The sequence below is a fragment of the Arvicola amphibius genome, chromosome 17 (assembly GCF_903992535.2).
Source record: "Arvicola amphibius chromosome 17, mArvAmp1.2, whole genome shotgun sequence".
NCBI lineage: Eukaryota > Metazoa > Chordata > Mammalia > Rodentia > Cricetidae > Arvicola > Arvicola amphibius.
The window spans coordinates 1,293,522-1,314,529 of NC_052063.2; the positions used below are offsets into that span (position 1 = coordinate 1,293,522).

Sequence of the window (21,008 nt, forward strand, 5' to 3'; positions counted from 1 at the left end):
AAGTAACTAGAAACTCCTAACCCAGCTTTCAAGGGCCCTGTGGCTTCAGAAAGAGTCAGGCATACATGGCTGCAAGTATCAAAGGTTTTCCAACACTGTGAAGTGTGTTTAATGCACTCCCAAGGAGCCTTGAGGACAATAAACAAGAGCGGTGGAAACTCAGAGATGGGAAAGAGACGCAGGCTTGCGTTGGAGAGTAAGCTAAGAGGGTAGGGACAGAATAGCTCCAGGTAGGCACCTCGAACAGAAGTTTGGAATTAAGGATGCAAGTACCAGTGGGGCTATCTGTGGTTGACAAGATCCTCCAAGTCAGGATCTGGGGGTGCCAGGGGGAAGAGTTTGCACTTAACCCTGTAGTCATGAAGGGATGACCCAGGACATCAGTGGTGATGAACAAGGAGGAAGAAGATGGCTAAAGGAAGGCTCCAGCAAGAAGGCTGCTGTGGTCCAGAGGAGCCACCTTGCCCCCTCCCTGCCTCCAGGTGCCTGAGCCCAAACATCTTCCAGTTCAGATCCACAGACGTCACTGCACCCTCACAGGAGGGGAGGGGGCTCCTGGTCCTGTTGGGTCCCAATTTCACACTAGGCTCTATGAACCTCTACAGAGGACAACGTATAAATACAGACATGTTGTGAGAATGTCGGCAATGCCTCAGGTGGGGAAAGAAATTCTTGGAGGACCCTATCTCCTACCAGCCTCCGCTGGGCTTCTTGATATTGAAGCAAAAAAAAAAAAAAATTTCATTCCACAAAGCAACTTGATTCTTGGGCCCAGGGAAGGAGCCAGTAACTTCAGTGATCATCTCTGGATGGTGTGAACTGCAAAGCCAGAATCAATAACTGCAGTGAACAGGCCAAACTCCTGGTGTGAGGTCGATAGACATCCATATCCACTCTGCTGCGTTTGGAAGAAAATAAGGACCGCTTAGATTTTGCTTATTTTGCATGAAGTCTAAGGATTCATGACCATGCCAGGAAAATCAGAACCTCCCCGTCTAGGAAGAATATGCTCACGCTGTAAGGCCCAAAGTGAAATATCACACACTGTTTTTTCTTTCAGTCTTCACTGAGAATACAGTGGGGTGTGTTTGTTGGAGGTGAGGGCCTATGAAGACCTCAAGATTTCCTCCATGATTGTATATAAATGTTAGCCAAAAAAACTCAACCTGAACTCAAAGACTACAATGTGTTAATCAGGGTTCTCTGAAGGAGCAGAACTGGTAGAAAGGTATGAAAAGGAGTGTTTATTAGATTGGCACACAGGGTGTGATATGGCCAGCCCAACAGTGGGTATCTACAAATGGGAAGTTTAAGAATTCGGAGCTGTTCAGTCCACAGGGCTGAAAGTCTCAGCCAGTCTTCAGTATATGCTGAAATCCTGAAGAAGGCTCTAAGGTCTGTGAAGGAACAGACTTGCCATAAGAGTACAGGCAAACAGAGAGCTTCCTTCTTCTGTGTCCTTTATACAGGCCTCCAGCAGAAGGTGTGGCCCAGGCCAAAGGTGAATCTTCCCACCTCAAAAAATCTGGATTAAAGATACCTCAAAAGATTTCTTACCTCAAAAGATTTAGATTAAAAGTGTGTCTTTTAATCCAGATTTAATTAAGAAAAAAAATCCCTCACAGGTGTAGTCAAGTTGATAACCATCATGTATAGCTGCTCAGACAATGCTGCTGAGTTGATACAGTCAGTTATGTGTATGTGCTTGCACACTCATGTGTAAATAGGATTACAGTATACTCACAGAGATGTGCACACATGTGTACAATACATGTACACATACACACGGCACATACCCACACATTTGTGAGTACATATATTTATGCACACAGAGGAACATAGCACATGTATGCATACACCACACAGGTACATGCACACACACAGGCACAATGCATATACACATGACTACATACAGTATATACGCCAACATTCATAAGCACACACATTTGCACACAAAATGCAACACATGCGTGAAAATGCATGCATGCACAAAGCATGTGCATGTATCTGTACACAGGGAAAGGGACAATGCACACTCGTGAGAACACACCCAGGCTGCCTGTTTTCTGTATTCCTGCCGTACTAAGCTGCCCATGGTTTCATCCAAATGGAAACACACGGTGTTCTGGATAGCTTCCAGGATGGATACACGGTCAGTCACCTGCTCCACTGCCACAGCAAACTTCTTTACTTAAGGAAAACATGGTGCATGGTTGAGAACCACAGCAGACTTCATGAACAGGATGCTTAAGAAGTCTAGCATGTGACAGTCTCTTCAGTTTTCATTTGCAAAGTGAAACCAAAGTTAGACAACTGGCACTGATCCAGTTCCGTTTTTCGGTACCTAGTGTAGCGTAGGCCAGTTTAACATGATGGCAGAAAGTATGTTACACACTATACTCCATGAGCCTCTGCACAGGTGTGCTCCTTCAGGAGGAATCTGATCAGAAAGAGCCCTGGATTCTCAGGAAAAGCTGTCAATGGGAGGCACAGGGAGCCTGAGGTGGTGACCCATACTGTCTGCACCAACGGAAAGGCAGCTAGCTCAGTCCTCTGCAGGGAACCACAGAAGCTCCAGTATGATCTTGAGGTTACTTCCCTCCAGTCCCTCTCTTCTTTCAGGAAGCATGCATTAAGGGCTCCCTGGCCAACAAGTAGTCCCATATAAGGTCTAAAGCAAATTGTTCTCAGGGTTCCTGGGAAATCCTTCTGCCTCCCATGGTCATAGAAGGAAAAATGAGGCTAGGGCAGATGCCACTGGGGCCACAGAGGTTACAGTGCAGGGTAGGGACAGAACACCTCCAACATCTGGGACAGTCAAAGGCTAGGGTCAACTGTGTGTCCTGAACAGCCTTCAGATGAGGCCCTGGGGCTCTCCCCTACACAGGATGCTCGATCTAGGTCCTCAAAACATCTGAGCCCCAGCGATGTGCAAAGGTGCTACTCCTGAGCCCCCCAAAAACAGATTCAGGGCATAAATGACACTCAGGTCACTTGACACTTGGTTTCTCCCACTCTGCTCGCTCTTGAGTACATTAGGATATGAGGATCAACCCCAGGTGGTTGCCGTGACTACAGATAGAAATAAGTGGCAGGACTTTTGAAGTCACGTGCATGGAAAGAATTGGGAGGATAAGACTAAGGATCCAAAGTTATGGTCAGAGGAATCTACACATCTCCTCCAGTCTTCCCGAGGCCCTGGGTTCCACCCCGATGGCCGGTGTGCTTGGTCCCCTGGGGAGGAGGGAAGAGGAAACAGGCCTCAGTGAGTCCACAGGCAGTCTCTAAACCAGCTGGGATAAAGTATCGGCATCAGTAAGCCTTACACTGCTCTGAGGGCAGAACGGCTACAGCCTTCTTAGTCATAAAACAAGCAGCAATACCGGCAGCAGGGCGTGTTGGCCTGGCGCACAGTAGGTACTGAACCATTCCCCAGGTGAAGGATTAGAAGAGTGGTTCTCAACCTGTGGGTCACAACCCCTTCAGGAAGTTGAAACCCCTTTATACGATCCTGCATATCAGAAGCTTACATTATAATTCATAACAGTAGCAAAATTACAGTTATGAAGTAGCCACAAAATAATTTTACAGTTGGGGGGGGGCCACCACAGCATGAGGAACTTTATTATGCTACATCCCCAGTCTGACTCAGTTGATTGACAGTTCACCTAATGGCCACCCCTGCCTCCACTTCATGGAATTGAACTCCTGCTCCAGGGCTTTGTCTCACATCATCAGAGCATTTATGAGTGTCGACTATAAGCCAGGAATGGTGGTGCAGGCCTTTCAATCCCAATGCTCGGGAAGCAAAAGCAAGTGGCTCTCCCTGAGTTCAAGGCCACCTTAGTCTACATGGCAAGTTCCAGGTCAGCTAGAGCTAGACAGTGAGACCCTGTCTCAAGTCCCTTCTCCCCAGAAAGCATAGTGACTAAGCCACATGTAAGCCTTGCAATGAGCTGCCAATGTGGTTCACAGGGCGTGGTTCACAGTGGGCTGGGTGGCCAGGGTTGTACCCAGCTCCTCAGTCCTCTCTGGATACCTTTGAGCCAGTGGCTAACAGCCTGTCTGAGTTTCTTAGGCTGTGCAGTGAAGCAGCCAGCGCTGCCCTCCTAGGAGGTGCAGGAGAAATTAAATGAGACGGTGTTGGTATAACACTGCAGAGGCTGGCATGTGACTGGCTTACTGAACAAGAGCACAGGATCACAGGTAAGGACAGAGAACAAAACTTTGTTGCTTTTTTTCCCCCCACGGCATGTGCATCATGGGGACACTGCCCAGGGCTTTAGGGGACTGATAGCTACACTTGGTTGGGCAGTATGGACTTTTTGCATCTAAGGCCCAGCATCCTTCTTTACCCAGCACACTCACCAGCTGGTAGCGGTGACGCCAGGTAAGTCTGTGAATCCCCCCCCAGTTCCCAAAGGTCTAGTTTATGAACCCAGGCTGATGTTCAGACTTCACAAAGGCATGGGCTGCATGGAGCTTCCCCTCAGCTCACAGATCCAAGAGTCCATCCTGACAGGGTGGCTGATTCTGAACTGGGGTACGGTGTCATCTCCCACTTGGAAAGTAGGTACAAAGGAACTATGAGTGCTCCTTTCTGCTCTTCAAAGAGAAGCAAGCTCTGAAGTGCAGGGTTTTCCCACGGCTGAGAATTCAGAAACAGAGAGGCAGACTCCAGACAGCCATCTAGGCCATGGTTAGTGAAGGGCTCTTAGTTTAGCCATTAACCAAGCCCCCAAGACTAAGTTTGTTCTCTTCTAAGTGTTGGGGGGACGGCAGTGTGTTAAACAAATCCCTATTTTGTTGAGTATGCATGCTATAGCCCTATTCACTCACTAAATGATTATGGATAAGTGCCTACTGTGTGCCAAATGCTGGGTAGTGAGAGGAAGGTGGCCAGGAAATGTTAGTAGTTAAACTGGTAAGTGCTGCGATACTTAGGAGTAAACCAAGCACTCACTAAGTGTTTATAAGCAATGGGTTGTTTCATTTTCGCCCCTAGACACTGAAGTGACCACACTGTTGAGGGAAGAGACCGCACCAAGAGGGCTTTCCCAAAGCGGTGGAGCTGGCAAAGGACAGTGCCGAGATTGAGCCCAGATCATCCGACCACAGACTGACAGTGGTCAAACCAACCAGATCCGACAGCTCTGTGGTTAAGTAACTTAAGCCCCACGAGTCTCGGTGGCTTCGAGTCCCTGTTTGCTTACATCAGGGTCTGGGAAATCATGACGGATCCTGTCTGTTCAGCCACAAAACTTCTTAGGATGAAAAGCAAACATCCCCAAGTTTCAGAGCAAGCCAGTTTGAAAAGACAGCCTCCTGGGAGCCACGGATGCTGCCGCTGGCCTTGACAATGACAGCGAGCTTGTTGGCTTGGAAGGCTGAGAAGCGTCTGGCTGGACAGGGATATTTTTGGTTCAGAGATGACTTTGATGAGTTCTGCCTCTGCTCCCTGGAATCAGAAGTGCCACCTGGGGCGTAAGGATGTGGCACAGAAGGGGGCGCATTCCTTCTCTTCATGGATGAAAAGCAGAATCCTTAACAACCAGACAGCACCTCCTGCTTTGAAGCATGCAGTTGTTTGAAGCTTCCAGCTCAGTTTAGTTTCAACAGTGGGTGTCTTCCTTCTCCCCTCCCCCCAATCTAGAGCTCTATCAAAGGGTTCTGAGCTCAGAATCCACCTTTCTCTTTCCTCCCCAAACCCTCTGGCCTAGTTGCTTCTGGGACCCTCAGCATTACGCTTTGGGGTTCCCAGTTTAGGTATTCAGAGCCTCTGGGATGTTAGAGCAGGAAGCCCTGGATAGACGCCAGGCCAATGCTTTTTGTACGGTACAATACTGAGTACTGTACAAATGCCCCTTGCTGATAAAAATGAGAGGAGTCACCCTGTCAAGGAGTGTGCAGGGTGAGGGCTGGCAGCTTGTTTACCTTCCTCCAACCTGAGGTCCCTAAAATCCTTTATGGAGCTTGGGGGTGATAAAGCCCATAGAGAAAACATCGTGGGTGATATACAGAAGTCTTATTCCCTCCTTCCTCTTGGGAATCCTGGGGAGCATCCTTTGGGTCATGGCAGAGGGCGTGGCTTTGGTGAGCATCTGCCTCTTCCCCAGGCCTGAAGCAGAGAAGCTCTTGTAAGCACCAAGACTCACATTCCCACACCTCTATGTCACCTGCCACCATGTGCCCTTTCTTCTCCAAGAAAGCCCAACCTTCTGCTGACCTACGGACAAATCAGGCTTCTCATCAGCCGCTCTTGCTGCCTCCTCCTCTCTGCCTGCCTGGCTCTAGGAAGAGCTCGACTCCTGCCCTCCTTCCTCTTCACTCCCTCCCACGCTGACCTTGCCCATTCCATGCCTTTAAAAGACTTCTGTGCCTGAGATTTCCATTTGTATCTCCCAGAAATCCTACTCTCTCCTGAATACTGTCCACGACTATCTGTCTATGCAAACACCTCCATCTGAATGTCTGAGAAGTACCCGTATCTAGACCCAAAATGGTGTTTGCAGAAGACAGCAGCAGGGGTGGGGCAAGACAGGGAAGGAGCAGGACCAGAGCTGCCCATGGGTAGAGACTCCCTGCTCTCCTCAACTTCTTGCTCTTTGGGCTGAGGCACCAGTCTCCGCATCCTGGCCACACCCTCCCTAGCAGACTTCTCGAGGGCCTGTGGCACCACCATGACCAAGAAAGGATGCTGACAAGCACTCACTGAAACCTTAGTGCTGTAGCCACCATCGGCCCTGCTAATTCTCTCTTCTGAGGCACTGCTCCGATGTTACCTCATAATCCAAAGGTCTTGTCCACCTCAAGTTCACATGTCGCTGTGGACCTCGCCTCAGTGACTATTGCCACAGGTGCGGTTTCCACGTGAGCCGACATTGGAGAATATCCTAAACCCACCCTGACCTACAAGAGGCAAGTCTGCCTTGGTTCAGGACAGGACTTCTCCAGGTCAGCTAACCAAAGGCCCAAGAGGAAGAGTCGAAGGCCAAAAGAAGGAGTGGCTGGCTATCTCTGTCTGCCTCGCAGCGGTTGAGCTTCCTAGAAGTATCAAGGGAAAGAGAAGGGCTGATTCACACTTACAGACATCCTTATGCTCCCTGGGTGGTACCATGTACTGGATCAGGGGCAAACAATAAGACACGCCACCCAAAGGAACTCAGTTAATCCACATGACTTCTAGGGTAGTCACAGCTCTTGAAAGATTTCAGTTCCTTTGTCTGGCAGCCATCCTGACTGGCTCTCAGACATAAATGCACCGAGAGACGTTCGTTCCGCTCCTCTTTCTGCATGCCTGATCTTCACAGCCGTGGCTCTAGCTGGCTGGGCAGATGCGTGAGAGACCTCTGCATGCTCCTGTGCCCACATCCACTGTGAGGTAGAAGGTGGAAGGCAAGATGCCACAGTGGGGCTCTGCTTCCCAGAAGTGACCAGAAGGCAATAGACGGTGGTCTCCTTCCCAGGAGACAATACATGAGAGCTGGACTAAGAATCTGGACTCCAGCTCTGCTTGGTAGTCGTGGCCAAGGCAATGTCTCACCCTGGGCCTCAGTTTCCCCATTAGTAAAGTGTTACCACGTGAACCACAGGCTCCCTCGGGATGATGAAAGAGAAAGGCGGGGTCTGAGGTTCTTGGGACTTGAGTTTCTATTCTGCCGTTGATGGTCTTAGCTCTGGGCAAGTGCCCAAAGTGCCCAAAGAAGGTCTTGCATCCTCGGATTCTTTTCGTATCAAATAGGAGGATGTCAGTACCTAACTGGTCTTCCCGCATTCACCCCTCCTCTGCACTGTGACCGACATGAACTTTTTACAATACGTATTTAATCACGGACTCTCTCCTAAAGGGCTTCCCCAAGGTCTGAGTAAAGTATCTGCTACATAAAGACACAAGTTCAGATCCCAGAACCCACAGAAAGATCCAAGTATGGTGCTCTGTAATGCTAACACTGGGGTCAGGGAAGTAGGCTTAGTCAGGAGGTTCTCTGGAGCCAGCCTAACTGGATCAGTGAGCTCTGGGGTCAGTGAGAGACTCTACCTCAAAACATAAGGCAGAGAGAGATGGAGGAAGACACTAGACATTGACTTCTGAGCTTCATAAATAGGTGTACACATGAGCTCCTGAACACACCATGTACATCACATACATGCACATATATGATGAGGGATACACATACACATGAGAGAGAGAGACAAAGAGAGAGACAGAGACAGAGACAGAGAGACAGACAGAGACAGACAGAGAGAGACAGAGAGACAGAGAGAGAGAGCACTTTTGGAGGCTCTCCAGGGATCCCAAGAGAGACTTTGGCAGATGCTTGGTCTAACCATTCCCTGTCTCCCTCCAATCCCTCTTTCCCCATCCCAGCCACACAGGCTCCTCTTCATTCCTGAAGGCTCCCATCTGCCACAGGCCTTTTGCGTGCGCTATTTACATCTACAGGATACTCTTCCCTCCTCCACCAAACTGGACTTGCTTAAGCCTTACTGAAGCTTTGCTTTCCTTACAGAGGCCACTGCCCTCCATGCTCCCAAATATATCAGCTTCAGCAGAGACTCACAACTCAATGGAATCTCTGTGTTGTATCAGGAGCCAAGATGCAAATTCACACCTGTATTATTAGTTCAGTGAATAAATTTATCACAAACTTGCAAGCCCCAGGAAGGCAGGGACCAGGTTGCCTAATATCTAAGACAGCACTTGTGGAAACAGCCATAAGGAAGAGGATAAAGTCATCAGTTTGTGCATGGCAGGGTTTATGATTCGCTGATAATCTCACCGAACAAGAGAAGACGGTCAAGGAGAATCTAGATGACTTACCCAGTTTCTTGGTCAGGAAGTGTTGAGCCTGATTGCTTGTATACTATTTAAAAATTTTTCACCCAGTGAGACAGGGTTCTGGGAGCAAGGAGTCTGGGACTACACGCATATTTAAAAATAATAGCCACCCCATTAAGTATTTATTGTGGCACCCATCACTACTCTACTTTTACATGAAGCCACTTGTTCAGTCCTCCCTACAGCAGCCTATGATGGGGAACTACCATTATCCTCACGCCACAGGTGTGGGAACTGAGTCTGGAAAAGATTAAGTGACTTGCCCGATGTCACCTGGTTTATAGGGACTAAAGGCAGAATTTGTACCTTTGTCCTCCTAACCCAGTTCTGTGGTTCTTGGGGAAGACAAGGTTCAGCTTCCACCACCGGAGAGTGGATTGAGCTCACTCCGTGTGCCGCAGACCTGTGCCTTTGGTTCTTCATGTGAAGTGGTATGTGGCCCTTAATGCCGAGTATGCACAGAGTATCCTTTAGGGATAGTGAGCAAGCCTCTGCCCCTGGGCCTTGGCTGAGGTTACACTGTGATCTGATCAAAGGCTAGGCAGTGACACTCTAAGCAGCCATGGAGAAGGACACTGTCCTGTGTGCCCATATGTTGGCCATCAGGGTAGATACTGGTGCCAAAGGAAGCCATGCCCTGTTGGTTATGCCAAGGGTCTTTTTTCTGGAGGCCTCTTAGTAGTCCCTGGGATTCTTATCTCTCCATTGGGTTTTAACAGCTCAAAGCCCAGACTCTGGAGCCCAAATTCCAAACCCCTTACTTATAGTATTGGGGCAACACACACCAGTGGCTGAACTTGGTGGAGCCTTCATTTGCTCTTCAGGAAAATAGATATCAGGGACACTCATTTCACAAGATCCGTGTGCAGATGAAATGGGGTCACACGGAAGATGTGGAAAGCCTAGACTAGCCCCTGGTCCAGTAAGTGACAGCCCCCTCTGCAAACAAAAGGCAAGGAAAGTCAGAGGAGAAAAGGTTCAATTTTCCAGAATTTCTTGGAATTCGAGTCCCTGAAACCTTCTATTTTTCCCATGTCTGAGAGCTTCTTCACTGTAATCCACACCACTTCCGGCACAGGAAGACACCATCACTCATAAAGATAAAGATGTCAAGCCGGGCGGTGGTGGCGCACGCCTTTAATCCCAGCACTCGGGAGGCAGAGGCAGGCGGATCTCTGTGAGTTCGAGGCCAGCCTGGTCTGCAAGAGCTAGGTCCAGGACAGGCTCTAAAAAAGCTGCAGAGAAACCCTGTCTCGAAAAACCAAAAAAAATTAAAAAATTAAAAAAAGGATAAAGATGTCAGCTGTGAAATGTGTGTCATGGAAGAGAGAGCAGAATAAACATCTCATATTTATGATAACACATTGATCTTCACATATTCAAGGAAGAGCAGAGAGACTGGCGTGCAAATGCAGCCTGGTCACATGCAAGCCGTGCCACCTTAGACAAAGTCATTAAACTTTCTGTTCCCCAAATTCCCAATCTGCAAAAGAGCATTGATAATAACACCTACCTACAGGAATTGAAGTGTCTAGATATCTAAAGAGTGTAAGGCTGGGGTTGGGGCCATTAGCTGCTAATCAAGAAGCTGTAACTCCAAGCCTCTTTGCATCTTGTTAAGACCACGTGTCAGCCCCGGCGGTGGTGACGCACACCTTTAATCCCAGCACTCAGGAGACAGAGGCAGGCGGATCTCTTTAAATTTGAGTCCAGCCTGGGCTACAAGAGCTAGTTCAAGGACAGGCTCCAAAGCTACAGAGAAACCCTGTTTCAACAAAAACAAACAAAAACAGCAACAACAAAAAGACCACGTGTCAGAGTAGTGGTCATTGGGACTGACATACTCATGCCCAGAGTGGCCCCACAAAACCCTCTCATGCAACAACTCTGTCTTTCTTACTCCTCCTATCAGCTGGGGTCTATGTGAAAAAGAAAACAAAACTTGTTGTTGGTTTTTGCAGTGCCGCAGATCAATGGTACTGTGCGTGTTTAGGCAAATGAGCTACCACTGAGCTACACTCTCAGTCCAGGAAACAACTGTGTTGTGTTCTGCCACTAAGATATCAGGACTTACCTGCTACATCAATTGGTCTTACTCTAACTAGCATGGAAATAGTTACCAGAAGGGAGGTGCTTAATATATGTGACGTGATTAGAAGGCAGAGCACCGGAGTCCCGTGTTATGTATGCAGTGGTAAGATGTTTGATTCAACTGTCATCTGCGGTAATTTAGACATCAGGACTAATACCCAATGAGCTGTAGCTCTGTAAAAAGAGGTTAGGGGAGATTATGGCAATAGACTGTGATGATGAACTCTTGAGTTTAGCAGTTATTAGCTGGAGCACAAGTAAGCCAGTTTGCAAGTCAAATCAGAAAGGAATCGTGGAGAGGTGGAAAAGAAAACAATTTCTAGACTCCCAAACAATGAGAGAAAAGGTTAAGAGGACTTGTAAGTGAAATAAGTACAAGATTAGTGCTGTAAACCTCCCCATAAGCTTAATAGCTTCAACGTGCTTGCCATAAATTTGAGAAGGAAAAGGAAATAGCAGGTAAAGAGGCAAAACATGACCAGGCTATAAGAGCTGGTCCAGGAAATAACTCTTGAGTGAGGCTGCTAACACTCTAGATGTCACTGGGAGTGGTCTGAGCATCCACCAAGGGCTCCTTGTGATTAAATCCTGGATCCCCAAGATGGTGCTTCTGAGAAGTGGGACCTAGGTGGCGAACTTTGAGTCACTGTGGAGGTGCCTTTGGAAGGTGGTTGAGTGACTATTTGGTAGTTCACCTAAGAAGGATGTTTAAAAGCCCAAGTTTAGTTCTACCTTCCTCCCTCCCTCTCTACCCTTGACTTAAAAGGTGACCCCACTCCAGCAGGAACTTTAATAATTGGCAGCTGCAATGGCAATTCCCGTAGAATTTTTGATGGAAGAGAGGCGAATCAGGCACCATGATCTTGACTGAGTTAAATAAACCTTTTTTCTTTGTAAATGTAGTTGCTTCATGCAGTTCAGCATGGTGACTCAAAGCTGACGAATACAATGACATCAATGACAATGTCTCTAAATTGCACTGCCGGAAATCTCTAAGCTTGGGATTTAAAGGTCTTATCGCTAAAGCAATGAAAATAATCCTTGATATCCAAAAGTTCTAGGGAAAAGCTATATTACAAAAGATTTAGAGCCTTTAAACTGGCCATACCTTGCAGGACCCACTTTGAGGGTGGCCAAGAAGAATAAAGGGGAAAAAAAAAACCCTTCACGCTGGATAGAGCTGGGAGTGGGGAGAAGAATGAACTGCAAATTCTTCCCAGAGGGTAGAATCTAGGCCTAATCTAAAAATGTTAGCCATGATCATGCACACAGGGCTTAGTTGACAAGCTCTCATGACTACTAAGGACCAGATCCTGCCATGTGTCTCTCATTAGTCCCTTTGCTAAGAGGGAGTTTCACTGTGAGTATCCCACCATGTTGTAATATGCTGTGTGACTACAGATAGGCAGGCAATATATCACCTTGGCTACAGGTCCCTAAATCATGAATAATCCCATTAAAAGTAGTGAATGGGACTGAAATTCATTCAAAGATCTTAAATACCAAATCAAGAGCAATGGTCAGAGAGAAAAAAAATGACGTGAAGACATGTGTGTGTGTGTGTGTATTGTGTGGTAACAAGACATATGTAGCTAGATATGGCTACTGATACATGAACAAAGTGACTTGTCCTGTAAATAGCTTTCTTAAGCCCCTTGTTTTGACAGGTTTCCTCTGTCTGTCGGCTGGATGAATGGAAAGGAGGTGCCACACACTGAAGATACACAGAGCAAAACTCCTTATCAGCCAGGCCTTGGTACATAAATGATACTCTTGAGTTCCTCCAGCCCACACTTCACCCAATCAGAGTTTAAGAGAAGAAGAATGACCTTCCACTGAGATTTGGAGATTATCTTTTATATCAACTGATGTGATTGTAACAATTATAACACATAGAAGTCATTAAAAACAGTGCCTGGCTCATAATAAGCATTGGAAATGTAGCTATTATTCCTACAGTAAATACCCATTTTACAGATAGGAAACCTTGGGCTGACAGGGATGTCTGACCCCAGAGTCAGATACAGGTGAATGAAATCAGACCCATTTTATAGATGAACTTGTTAACCAGTCCAAGGTTGCAGTTAGCAACAGACTTAGACTCAAGAGCCTTCTTCCAACTCAGAGGTCATCACCACCCCACCTGTGACCTCATATCTCCAACTGATCCCTCATTGTCTTAGTAGACCATCATTATGATGTTTCAGAAGACACACTTGCAAACACCCCAACATGGAACTGACGTGCCTGCACAGAAAATCAAACAATCCTCTACTGACCCAAATTCCTAGGTTTAATTTACAAAGAGCCATTTAATTAAAAATCTGCTCTGAATCCAAAGGCACGGCACGGTGGGGTTCCGGAGAGTTTCGCTGCTTCCCTGAAGACACCAAGTTCCTCATGAGACATTTTGTCCATAAGAGCCACAGCGCAACACAGAAGAGCCACGGCACAACATGGCTCAACCAGCTCCATTCCAGGAAAACTGCCGAGCGAGCATTTAGTGCAGACTCAGCATCCACAGGGTGACAGAAAAGCAAAGGACCTACAAGCCAACCAGCTCACCTCACCAGTGCTGCTGAGGTAAGGGCTCACGTTAATTAATGTTTACAAAGTGACTGGGGATCCCTGAGAGAAGAGAGACTGTGCAGAACCCCAAAGTATTGTTACAGCACCCTGAATAACCTGCTTCTAAAAGGAAGTTGTTATTTGGAAGTGCCTCCTATGAAGCTGGCACCTTTGCGGCCCATATCATCGGGGCTAATCCTGTAATTGTCCTCCATGGTAGGTTTGCATTTCTTTTGGTTTTGCAAATATGTGTTTCTCTTTCTTTACGTGATCTTTATCACATAGACACACGCACACACACACACACACACACACAAAATTTATCGCAATAATTTACCAGCTAGAAGACAGAGAAACCAAGACTGAGGACTAGATGTTTCTAAGCAGAAAACCTTCCCTGCTTTGGCCAAACTGTAGCCTCTTCCAGCCTTCCCTGAAGAATTTTCTGAGTGTATATCAAAATTTCATGCAAGGATCCCTGTGGCTTTTGTGGAGGGCATGCCTTTTCCCCACCTGCAGGGTATCTTACAATACAGAGGAATGCGTGAAGCTAAATTTCATGATGGGATGCATGTGGACAAGTATAGATAGATACCTCTATCAACATAACAGACATTTCTATCACTCAGTAGGCTTCCTGAAGACATCTTTTTTTTTTTCAAGGAAATAAAACAAGCTTTTTTCTTAGGTCATGGAGTTATGTTCATAAGCCAATTCCTGAAGTAGGTATACTGTACTGTATGGTCCTGGCCATATAAAGAAATCGGAGACCCAATTAAATTGCAGTGCCTTGCTGTTTCCCTTCACACCGAGTATATGGGGGCGTGGGTTCAGTGTGATAGAGAAGGGGGATACCAGATTACCATCACAGCTGCCACCACCGTCATTTTAGCCCCTACCAGGCACCAGACGACATCCTTGGGACAAACCGTCTCATAAGTACAAACTTCATTTTACAGCCGAGGGCTGTCTCTGAACTCCAAGAACAAACAATTGGAAAACAACAGCCTTGGAATCCAAACCCGGGAGGTGACATTGGAGGCTGATCCCATAGCAACCGCCCTTACAAAGACTGGTGGCTAAGTTTGCCATCCTAAAGACTGAATGAGCTGACTATATACATTCACTCAACAAGTAGGAGAAAGTATCTGCAGCGTGCCAGGCATTCCGAAGGGGCACTAGAAGAACGCCGTGGAGGAGCAGGAGTAGAGAAGGAGTTGAAGACTCTTAGGGAGGAGGGCAGATCATTGGTGATCTAGGAGGTTGAGTGGTTTCTCTGGCGGCATTTAAGATGCAATGACAAAGGCATGACAAAAGCCTTCTGCTTCCTCCTTGTTTTCAGTGCCAGTGCAATGGATCAAATCAAATGTTCACACCCCACAAAAACTCCACCAGTCCCTGGGGTCTCAGGCTCTTCAAAACACTAAAAATTAACACAAGAAAACCTAGGTCTAAAGAGTTTCTACAGCACCACAAAGATCACCCTCCAAGCCCTGCCCAGCTGACTGGACCCAAGCCCCGCCCAGCTGAGCTGGACCCAAGCCCCGCCCAGCCGAGCTGGACCCAAGCCCCGCCCAGTTAATGCTGCCTCTCGCCCCCTGTAGTTTTCGTTTATTTTCTGAACCCAGTCCTCCTAGTTTTGTGATTCCCCAGCCTTGGCAGTTTAGTACCCAAATACGACGGAGAGGCTGTTGCAAAAGTGGCAGTACGTGTGGGACGAAGCCGAAAAACTTTCAAAAGAGGGTTTGAGAGCTAGCAAGATGGCTCAGAGGGTAGAGGTGCTTGCCGCCAAGCCTGAGGACCCCAGTCTGATCCCCAGGACCGACATGGTGGAAGGAGGGTGGAAGGGTCTTCTGATTTCCACTGTTTTAGACTGAAAACTGCTCCAAACTTGCCATCCCTGTGAAATCTGCATCCTACATGGCTCCAAAGCGGCTGGTCCCAGGTCGTCATCCAGTCTAACTGCTCCAAGGCACCTAGTTCCAGATGGTCCCTCAAAGCCTGAACTACAAGCGAAGGGCCTTCACTCCTATCTCTCTCTCATCCCGGCCTTGGTTAGCCTTCCAGCTTTCTTGGGTCTCCCCAAAATGATCAACAAGAAGTTGTCACAGAAAAGATTGTGTTGCTCCTTATCATTTATTATCAACAAAAAGGCTGGGATTTTAGGTCTCAACCCCCAAAGAAATGGCTAACTGGGGGGGGCCTATTTACATATCCAAGCAGACGTGGCTGCCAGGTTCTCCCAGCATCCCTCAGTTCCTACCTGTTGCAGGGTATGGCTGGCATTCACTCCAGGGGTTGGGCTGCCCTTTCCCCAGATAGCAGGAAGCAGTCTAAAAAGCCAGGACCCTCGTTCCTACCTCACCAGTCACCCTTTCCTATCTCCTTACCTTTTAAAGTAAAGCAAAAGGTAGAAATGTTGGGGACTCTGGCCGGAAATAGCCGTCTGGGAATCTCTACTAAAGGCGCTTACAGTCTCCCCCTTTCCTCCCCGCTCTCCTCACACGGGTCAGTTCAGGGGATTGTCCACTTTGGACTATCCCAGATATTTTTGTCCCTGCCTTTGACTATGCTCTCCCTCATATCTACCATAAATCTCCACTATACCTAAGAACAGTTATATCTTCCTTTCTATTTCTTTTTTTCCACTCACAATGACCTCTGCATGGGCAGCATGACACGTTTGCACACACACACACACACACACACACAGATGCACACACTTAATAATTAAGAATGAAATTCAAGAAACCCGAAGGCAGCTAGCTTCTTTGAGGACATCGTTGTACAATAGTACAACAGCTTGCTCAATTCAACAGAACTCAAGTAAGTTCTGTCTGTGTATTAGGTTCTCCTTTCAACTTGGAAGATGTGAAAAACACATATTCAGTACTGCCAATTTAGATGTCAGGTCTGAAAGGGTGTAAGCGGGAACAAAAAGAACAGCAAATTGTCTGGGGTTAGTGCTCAACTGTGTGGATAATGAAGTAGGTTGGCCTGAAGGCAGGGAACTCACCTGCAATGAAGTCACATATGCACAGTGGTTCAGAGTATGGGCTCTGAAGTAGGCCATCTACATTCAAACAAGCAATACACTAAAACTCCATCTGTGCCTCAGTTTCTTGCACTGTACAAGGAAGATGACAGTAGTACATTTTGTTTATTTGTTTGTTTGAGGCAAGGTCTCATGCATCCCAGACTGGCCTCAAACTTTGCTATGCAGCCGAGGATGGTCTTGAACGTCTCATTTTTCTATCTCCACTTCTGCCAGCTAGTATGACATGCCTAAGTTGCTTATTTGGTGCTAGGAATTGAACCCGAAGCTCCATGCATGCTAGGCAAGCTGTCTGTCAACTGAGCTACATCCCTGACAGTAGTACTAGACAAAAGGAACGCAGAAGATCAATATGTATGAAATGATCCTGGGAATGGTTGGCTGTTTTTGCCTTTTACCCAGTGTCTGCTCATTCCCTGGCATTTAAAGACTGTTCAATAAATATTGAAGAACAGATGAATCCACAAATGAATAAATAAGTGGTGTTAGTGAGTCAAAAGATGGAAAATCTGTTATGGAAGGTGTGTGGTCCTCAGTAAGACTTGCATATCAGACAGGCTGCCACACAAAACAGCTGGAGAAACAGGCTTGATGTTCAGGGTATGTTTTGGATGCCTGAAACATTAATCACTCATTTCTTAGCTCTTCTGTATGCATGCCTGGCCATTTTGAACAAGCCCATGGAGAGATTAAGAGATCAGGATGAAATACCAGTATGTCTTGGGCCAGAAAAGGCTGAAGGAAGAGCCCTGAGCCCCAGAAGTTAAAATGTGTGGTGTGGGGTAGTCTGTGATGACTTCAAGGCCCAGCCGCCACTCATTCACCCTGCCCAAAACCAACCCTGTGGTTTTCTCTCTCCTTAAATTAGCCTTACTCAAAAAAGGGATAAACATAAATGCTGTCTTTAGAAGAGGTTAAAGATCCTAAAAGTAAAATCTATTTGGAAAAAGATTGGCTACTAGCAGAACTGTGAGGGAAGCTGAGGGTATATTGTTAATTAAATCCTGCATTGTGCAGAAAAGTGGGCTGGGGCCCAGAAAGTCACCCCAAGTCCCAGTTTAGGAGAAGGACAGGCAGAGGTGGAACAGGATGCAAGTGTTTGCAGCCTAGGGCTTCCTCGGGGTGGGGAAGGGGGATGTGAATCCACCCCCACCCCCACCCCACCCTCCCACCCCCGCCACCACCGGAAAAGAAAATTGAGAGAGAAAAAAAAGCCCAAGAGGAAGCAAGGAAGGAGTTGAAGTGCTGAGCTAACTCTGGTTAAGGGATGACTGGGGAAGGGGAAGGGGGGCGCTACAGGGGGAGAAAGACTAAGCAAGTCTGTGCTTTCTGAGTGAGGGTCGTCTTCCAAACAAAGAACAATTTAAAACTCGGGGGTTTGCAGGTGGATCCCCGGTTCTGAAAAAGCACACAGGAAACCTCACGCTTTGTCACCAGATGTCACCGTTCTCAGAGGGACGTCCTGTGTGCTTGCCCAGTGTGCTTGTGTCTGTGCACGTCTGTACGTGTCTGGTAGTCTGGGGAGTATGGCTTAGGGCAACAGAGGGGGAAGGGCTCTGGCAGAGAAGTCGAAGAATCTCCAGGATCAGGGCCCCTCCCCCATCGTGCACAGGCACACACGCACACGCACGCACACACATGTGTGCGCGCTTAGCTCTTTTCTTCCCCTCCCCCACTATGATCACATGCAGGTGAGGAGATCTAGAGAGTTCATCAGAGTAAATTTACAAACGGTTGAAGCTGGAGCTTTATGCCTTGGGAGCCTGCTGGCTCCTTCCTTTGCACACTCACAAGGCACTTGCACACACATGCGCGGGCACACCCACACGCACACTGTTGGCACCCAAGAAGTCAAGCCAGGCCAGATACGTCTTTCCTACGGCTTGGAGGAAACAGACAGGCTGCAACATGAATGAAATCTACCCAGAAAGGCTGCTTTTTCGCCCCGACCACGCAACCCCGAGCCAAACCGCCTGGAATATGTAGCAAAGTTTTATTTCGCTTTTAGAGTCTCCAGTTACTCTTCTACCATTTCCTGTGGAAAACTGAAGCTTTGAAGTGTCTAGCTCAGGCTTCGCAGACAGGGACCGCCAGCAGGAGCTCCGGAAAACAAACGCCCCAGTACCACCTCCTCTGCTGCCAGGACCGAAGGTTCAAACCCACCCAGCGCCCTCCAGTGGGGCACGATGCGGGGAGGGATTTCAGAACCTCGAGGAAAAGGATATCTTTAGCTGATAACCCCTCCCTCTGATCTGATAGCCCGGATCCTTGGTGGTGCTCCTTCACCCACCTAAGTGATAGATGTAAATCGTCCGCCAGAGTGGGGAAATTGGAATTCATGGCCTTGTCTCGGGTCTTCCCACCTCCTCCCAGCTCTGGGTTCCAGGGCTCAGAAACTGCTCTGGAAAACTTGGAGCTATGCAGTGTCGCCGGTCCACCACCACCACACATATACACCTCCCTCGGCATTTTTAGTTCCACTGAGCTCTACCTCTACCCTTCCACCCTCGCCACAGCCAGATAGCCATGCCTTCCCAGCGCACCTACAGCGACCCCAGAAGGCCTGGGGCAAGGGAGAGAACTGCACGGCAGAGAAGCGAACGCACCTCCTCCAGATCTTAGCCAAACTCGAATGTGGCACTGGAATGTGGCACCTTGAAAATCAAACCAGGGTTCTAGAAGATATTTCTCAAGCCTGACCCGAATAAAACAACGTACTAAATTATGTGTAAAAATAAAAAGGGTAGTGGATTTTGCTCGCCTGCTGCGGGAGGCAGCCATCTCCTGGCCCTGCACAGGGGGGCGGAACCCTGTGTGCTCTGTGACTTTTACTACCAGTGTAAACTACGCGGAGCCCAAGCTCAGGAATGAACCTGCGGGTTTCTAGCTGTCTCCAGCCTGGCCACCACCTCAAAGACTGAGGACAGCGCGAGTGGCCGTAGAGACGCGGGAGGAGGGGGGGACACGAGACAAACTTAAACCCGGAGTTGATTGAGTTGGGTGAGACAAGGGGGGGGGGCATCGATGCAGCCACTTACCGCTGGCGTTCTTCCCACAGATGAGGTGCTGGTAGGGCTGCAGCAGCCCCCAGATTTCCGAGTCGTTGTTGACCGTGTGCTCCAGGGTCTCCACGGTGAATTTGGGCGCTTCGTGAAGCGTATGGTGGTGGTGGTGGTGGTTGGCAGCGGCGGAGGCCGCGGCGGGGGCTGTTGCTGTGGCCGGCGGGACTACGGCCGCCGCCGTGGCTGGCGGGGCGCAACAGCTACTGCCCCCGCTGGCGCTGCTAGCTGCGCTGCAAGGGCCACCGCTCGCCGCTCCAGGCGTCTCGCGCTCCTTATCCGCGGCAGGGGCAGCACCCGGGCCTGAGCCGGGGCCTGGGCCAGAACCTGAGCTGGAGCCAGTGCAGGGGCCGCTACAGCTACGGGGTAACCCGGAGGCCAACACCCGCGTGTAGATGTCCCGGAAGAGGCTCTCCATACAGGCCGTCAGGTAGATGGCCGCATGCTCGTGGATGCGCAGCGCCACGCGGCTGTCCACCATCCAGCGGTACACGCGGCCCACGGAGAAGGTGAGGCCGCAGCGCGCCGACTTGCCACGGCCTAAGCGGTCGCCGCCTGCGCTGCTCATGTTGTAGAGGGACAGCGCGGCCAGCGCGGCAGCAGTGCAGTGCGCCGCCAGGCCCCAGGACAGCACAATCTCCATGGCGCTCTGGATCTCATACTTGGTGCACTTGGCGAAGCGCAGGCTCAGGCGCTGCGCCTCTTTGGCGATGCGCACCAGAGCCCGGCTTACCAGCATCGAGAACTTGGCCAGTGCGTCCTTGGGCAGACTGCCGGGGGCCGCTGGGCCTGCCCGGGGATCCCGCGAGCGTAGCAGCAGCAACTCCAGTTCCTGGAGGGTCCAGGGGACCTCGTCGAGGTCCGGCAGCAGCCGCGAGCAGTGCTGGCCGGCGCAGTCCAGCCCCTCGGAGTCTTCCACCAGGGCAGTGTTGACGGTGTCAAAGCTGTTGTGCCGGCTGTGCATGGAGTCAGCTAGAGGCGGCCAGCAGCTCCCGCCATACGGGGACGCCGGGTGAGAGTCAGAACAGCACAGAGACAAGTTGGAGGAGCGCACAGAGTCCGCCGCACCACCATAACCCGAGTCAAGCGTCAGATCCTCCAGCGTTCGCACCACCGGCTTCTTACCTCTCCTGGCCATCGCTGCGCCACTTCATGCTGCGGCCGACGGGGAGTCGAGGGGAAGGAAAGGGAAGGCGCTGTGGGCACCTGGGGCCACAGGGACGACAGCACGACTCCTCGTCGCCTAGGCTCACTTTCCCACCTGGCGTTGCCAGCAAATGCCACTACTTTCTCCTGCCTCCCAGAGCCGTCACCACTGAAAGATACACGACAGAGACTGAAGTCTTCTTCTGGAGTCGGGGCCAGAGCTGGGGCGCACTGAGCCGCAAGCCAGGCC

General features: G+C 49.1%; 1 protein-coding gene across 2 annotated transcripts in view; it reads right to left on the reverse strand.

The window, feature by feature from the left end:
• Positions 1–20,750, reverse strand: part of Btbd11 (BTB domain containing 11) — a 251,838-nt gene extending 231,088 nt beyond the window's left edge. For both annotated transcript variants that reach the window (XM_038314843.1, XM_038314842.1), the window contains exon 1: positions 19,592–20,750. In XM_038314843.1, coding sequence (XP_038170771.1) covers positions 19,592–20,750 — 1,159 coding nt within the window. The remainder of the gene's footprint in view (positions 1–19,591) is intronic.
• Positions 20,751–21,008: the final 258 nt, after the last annotated feature.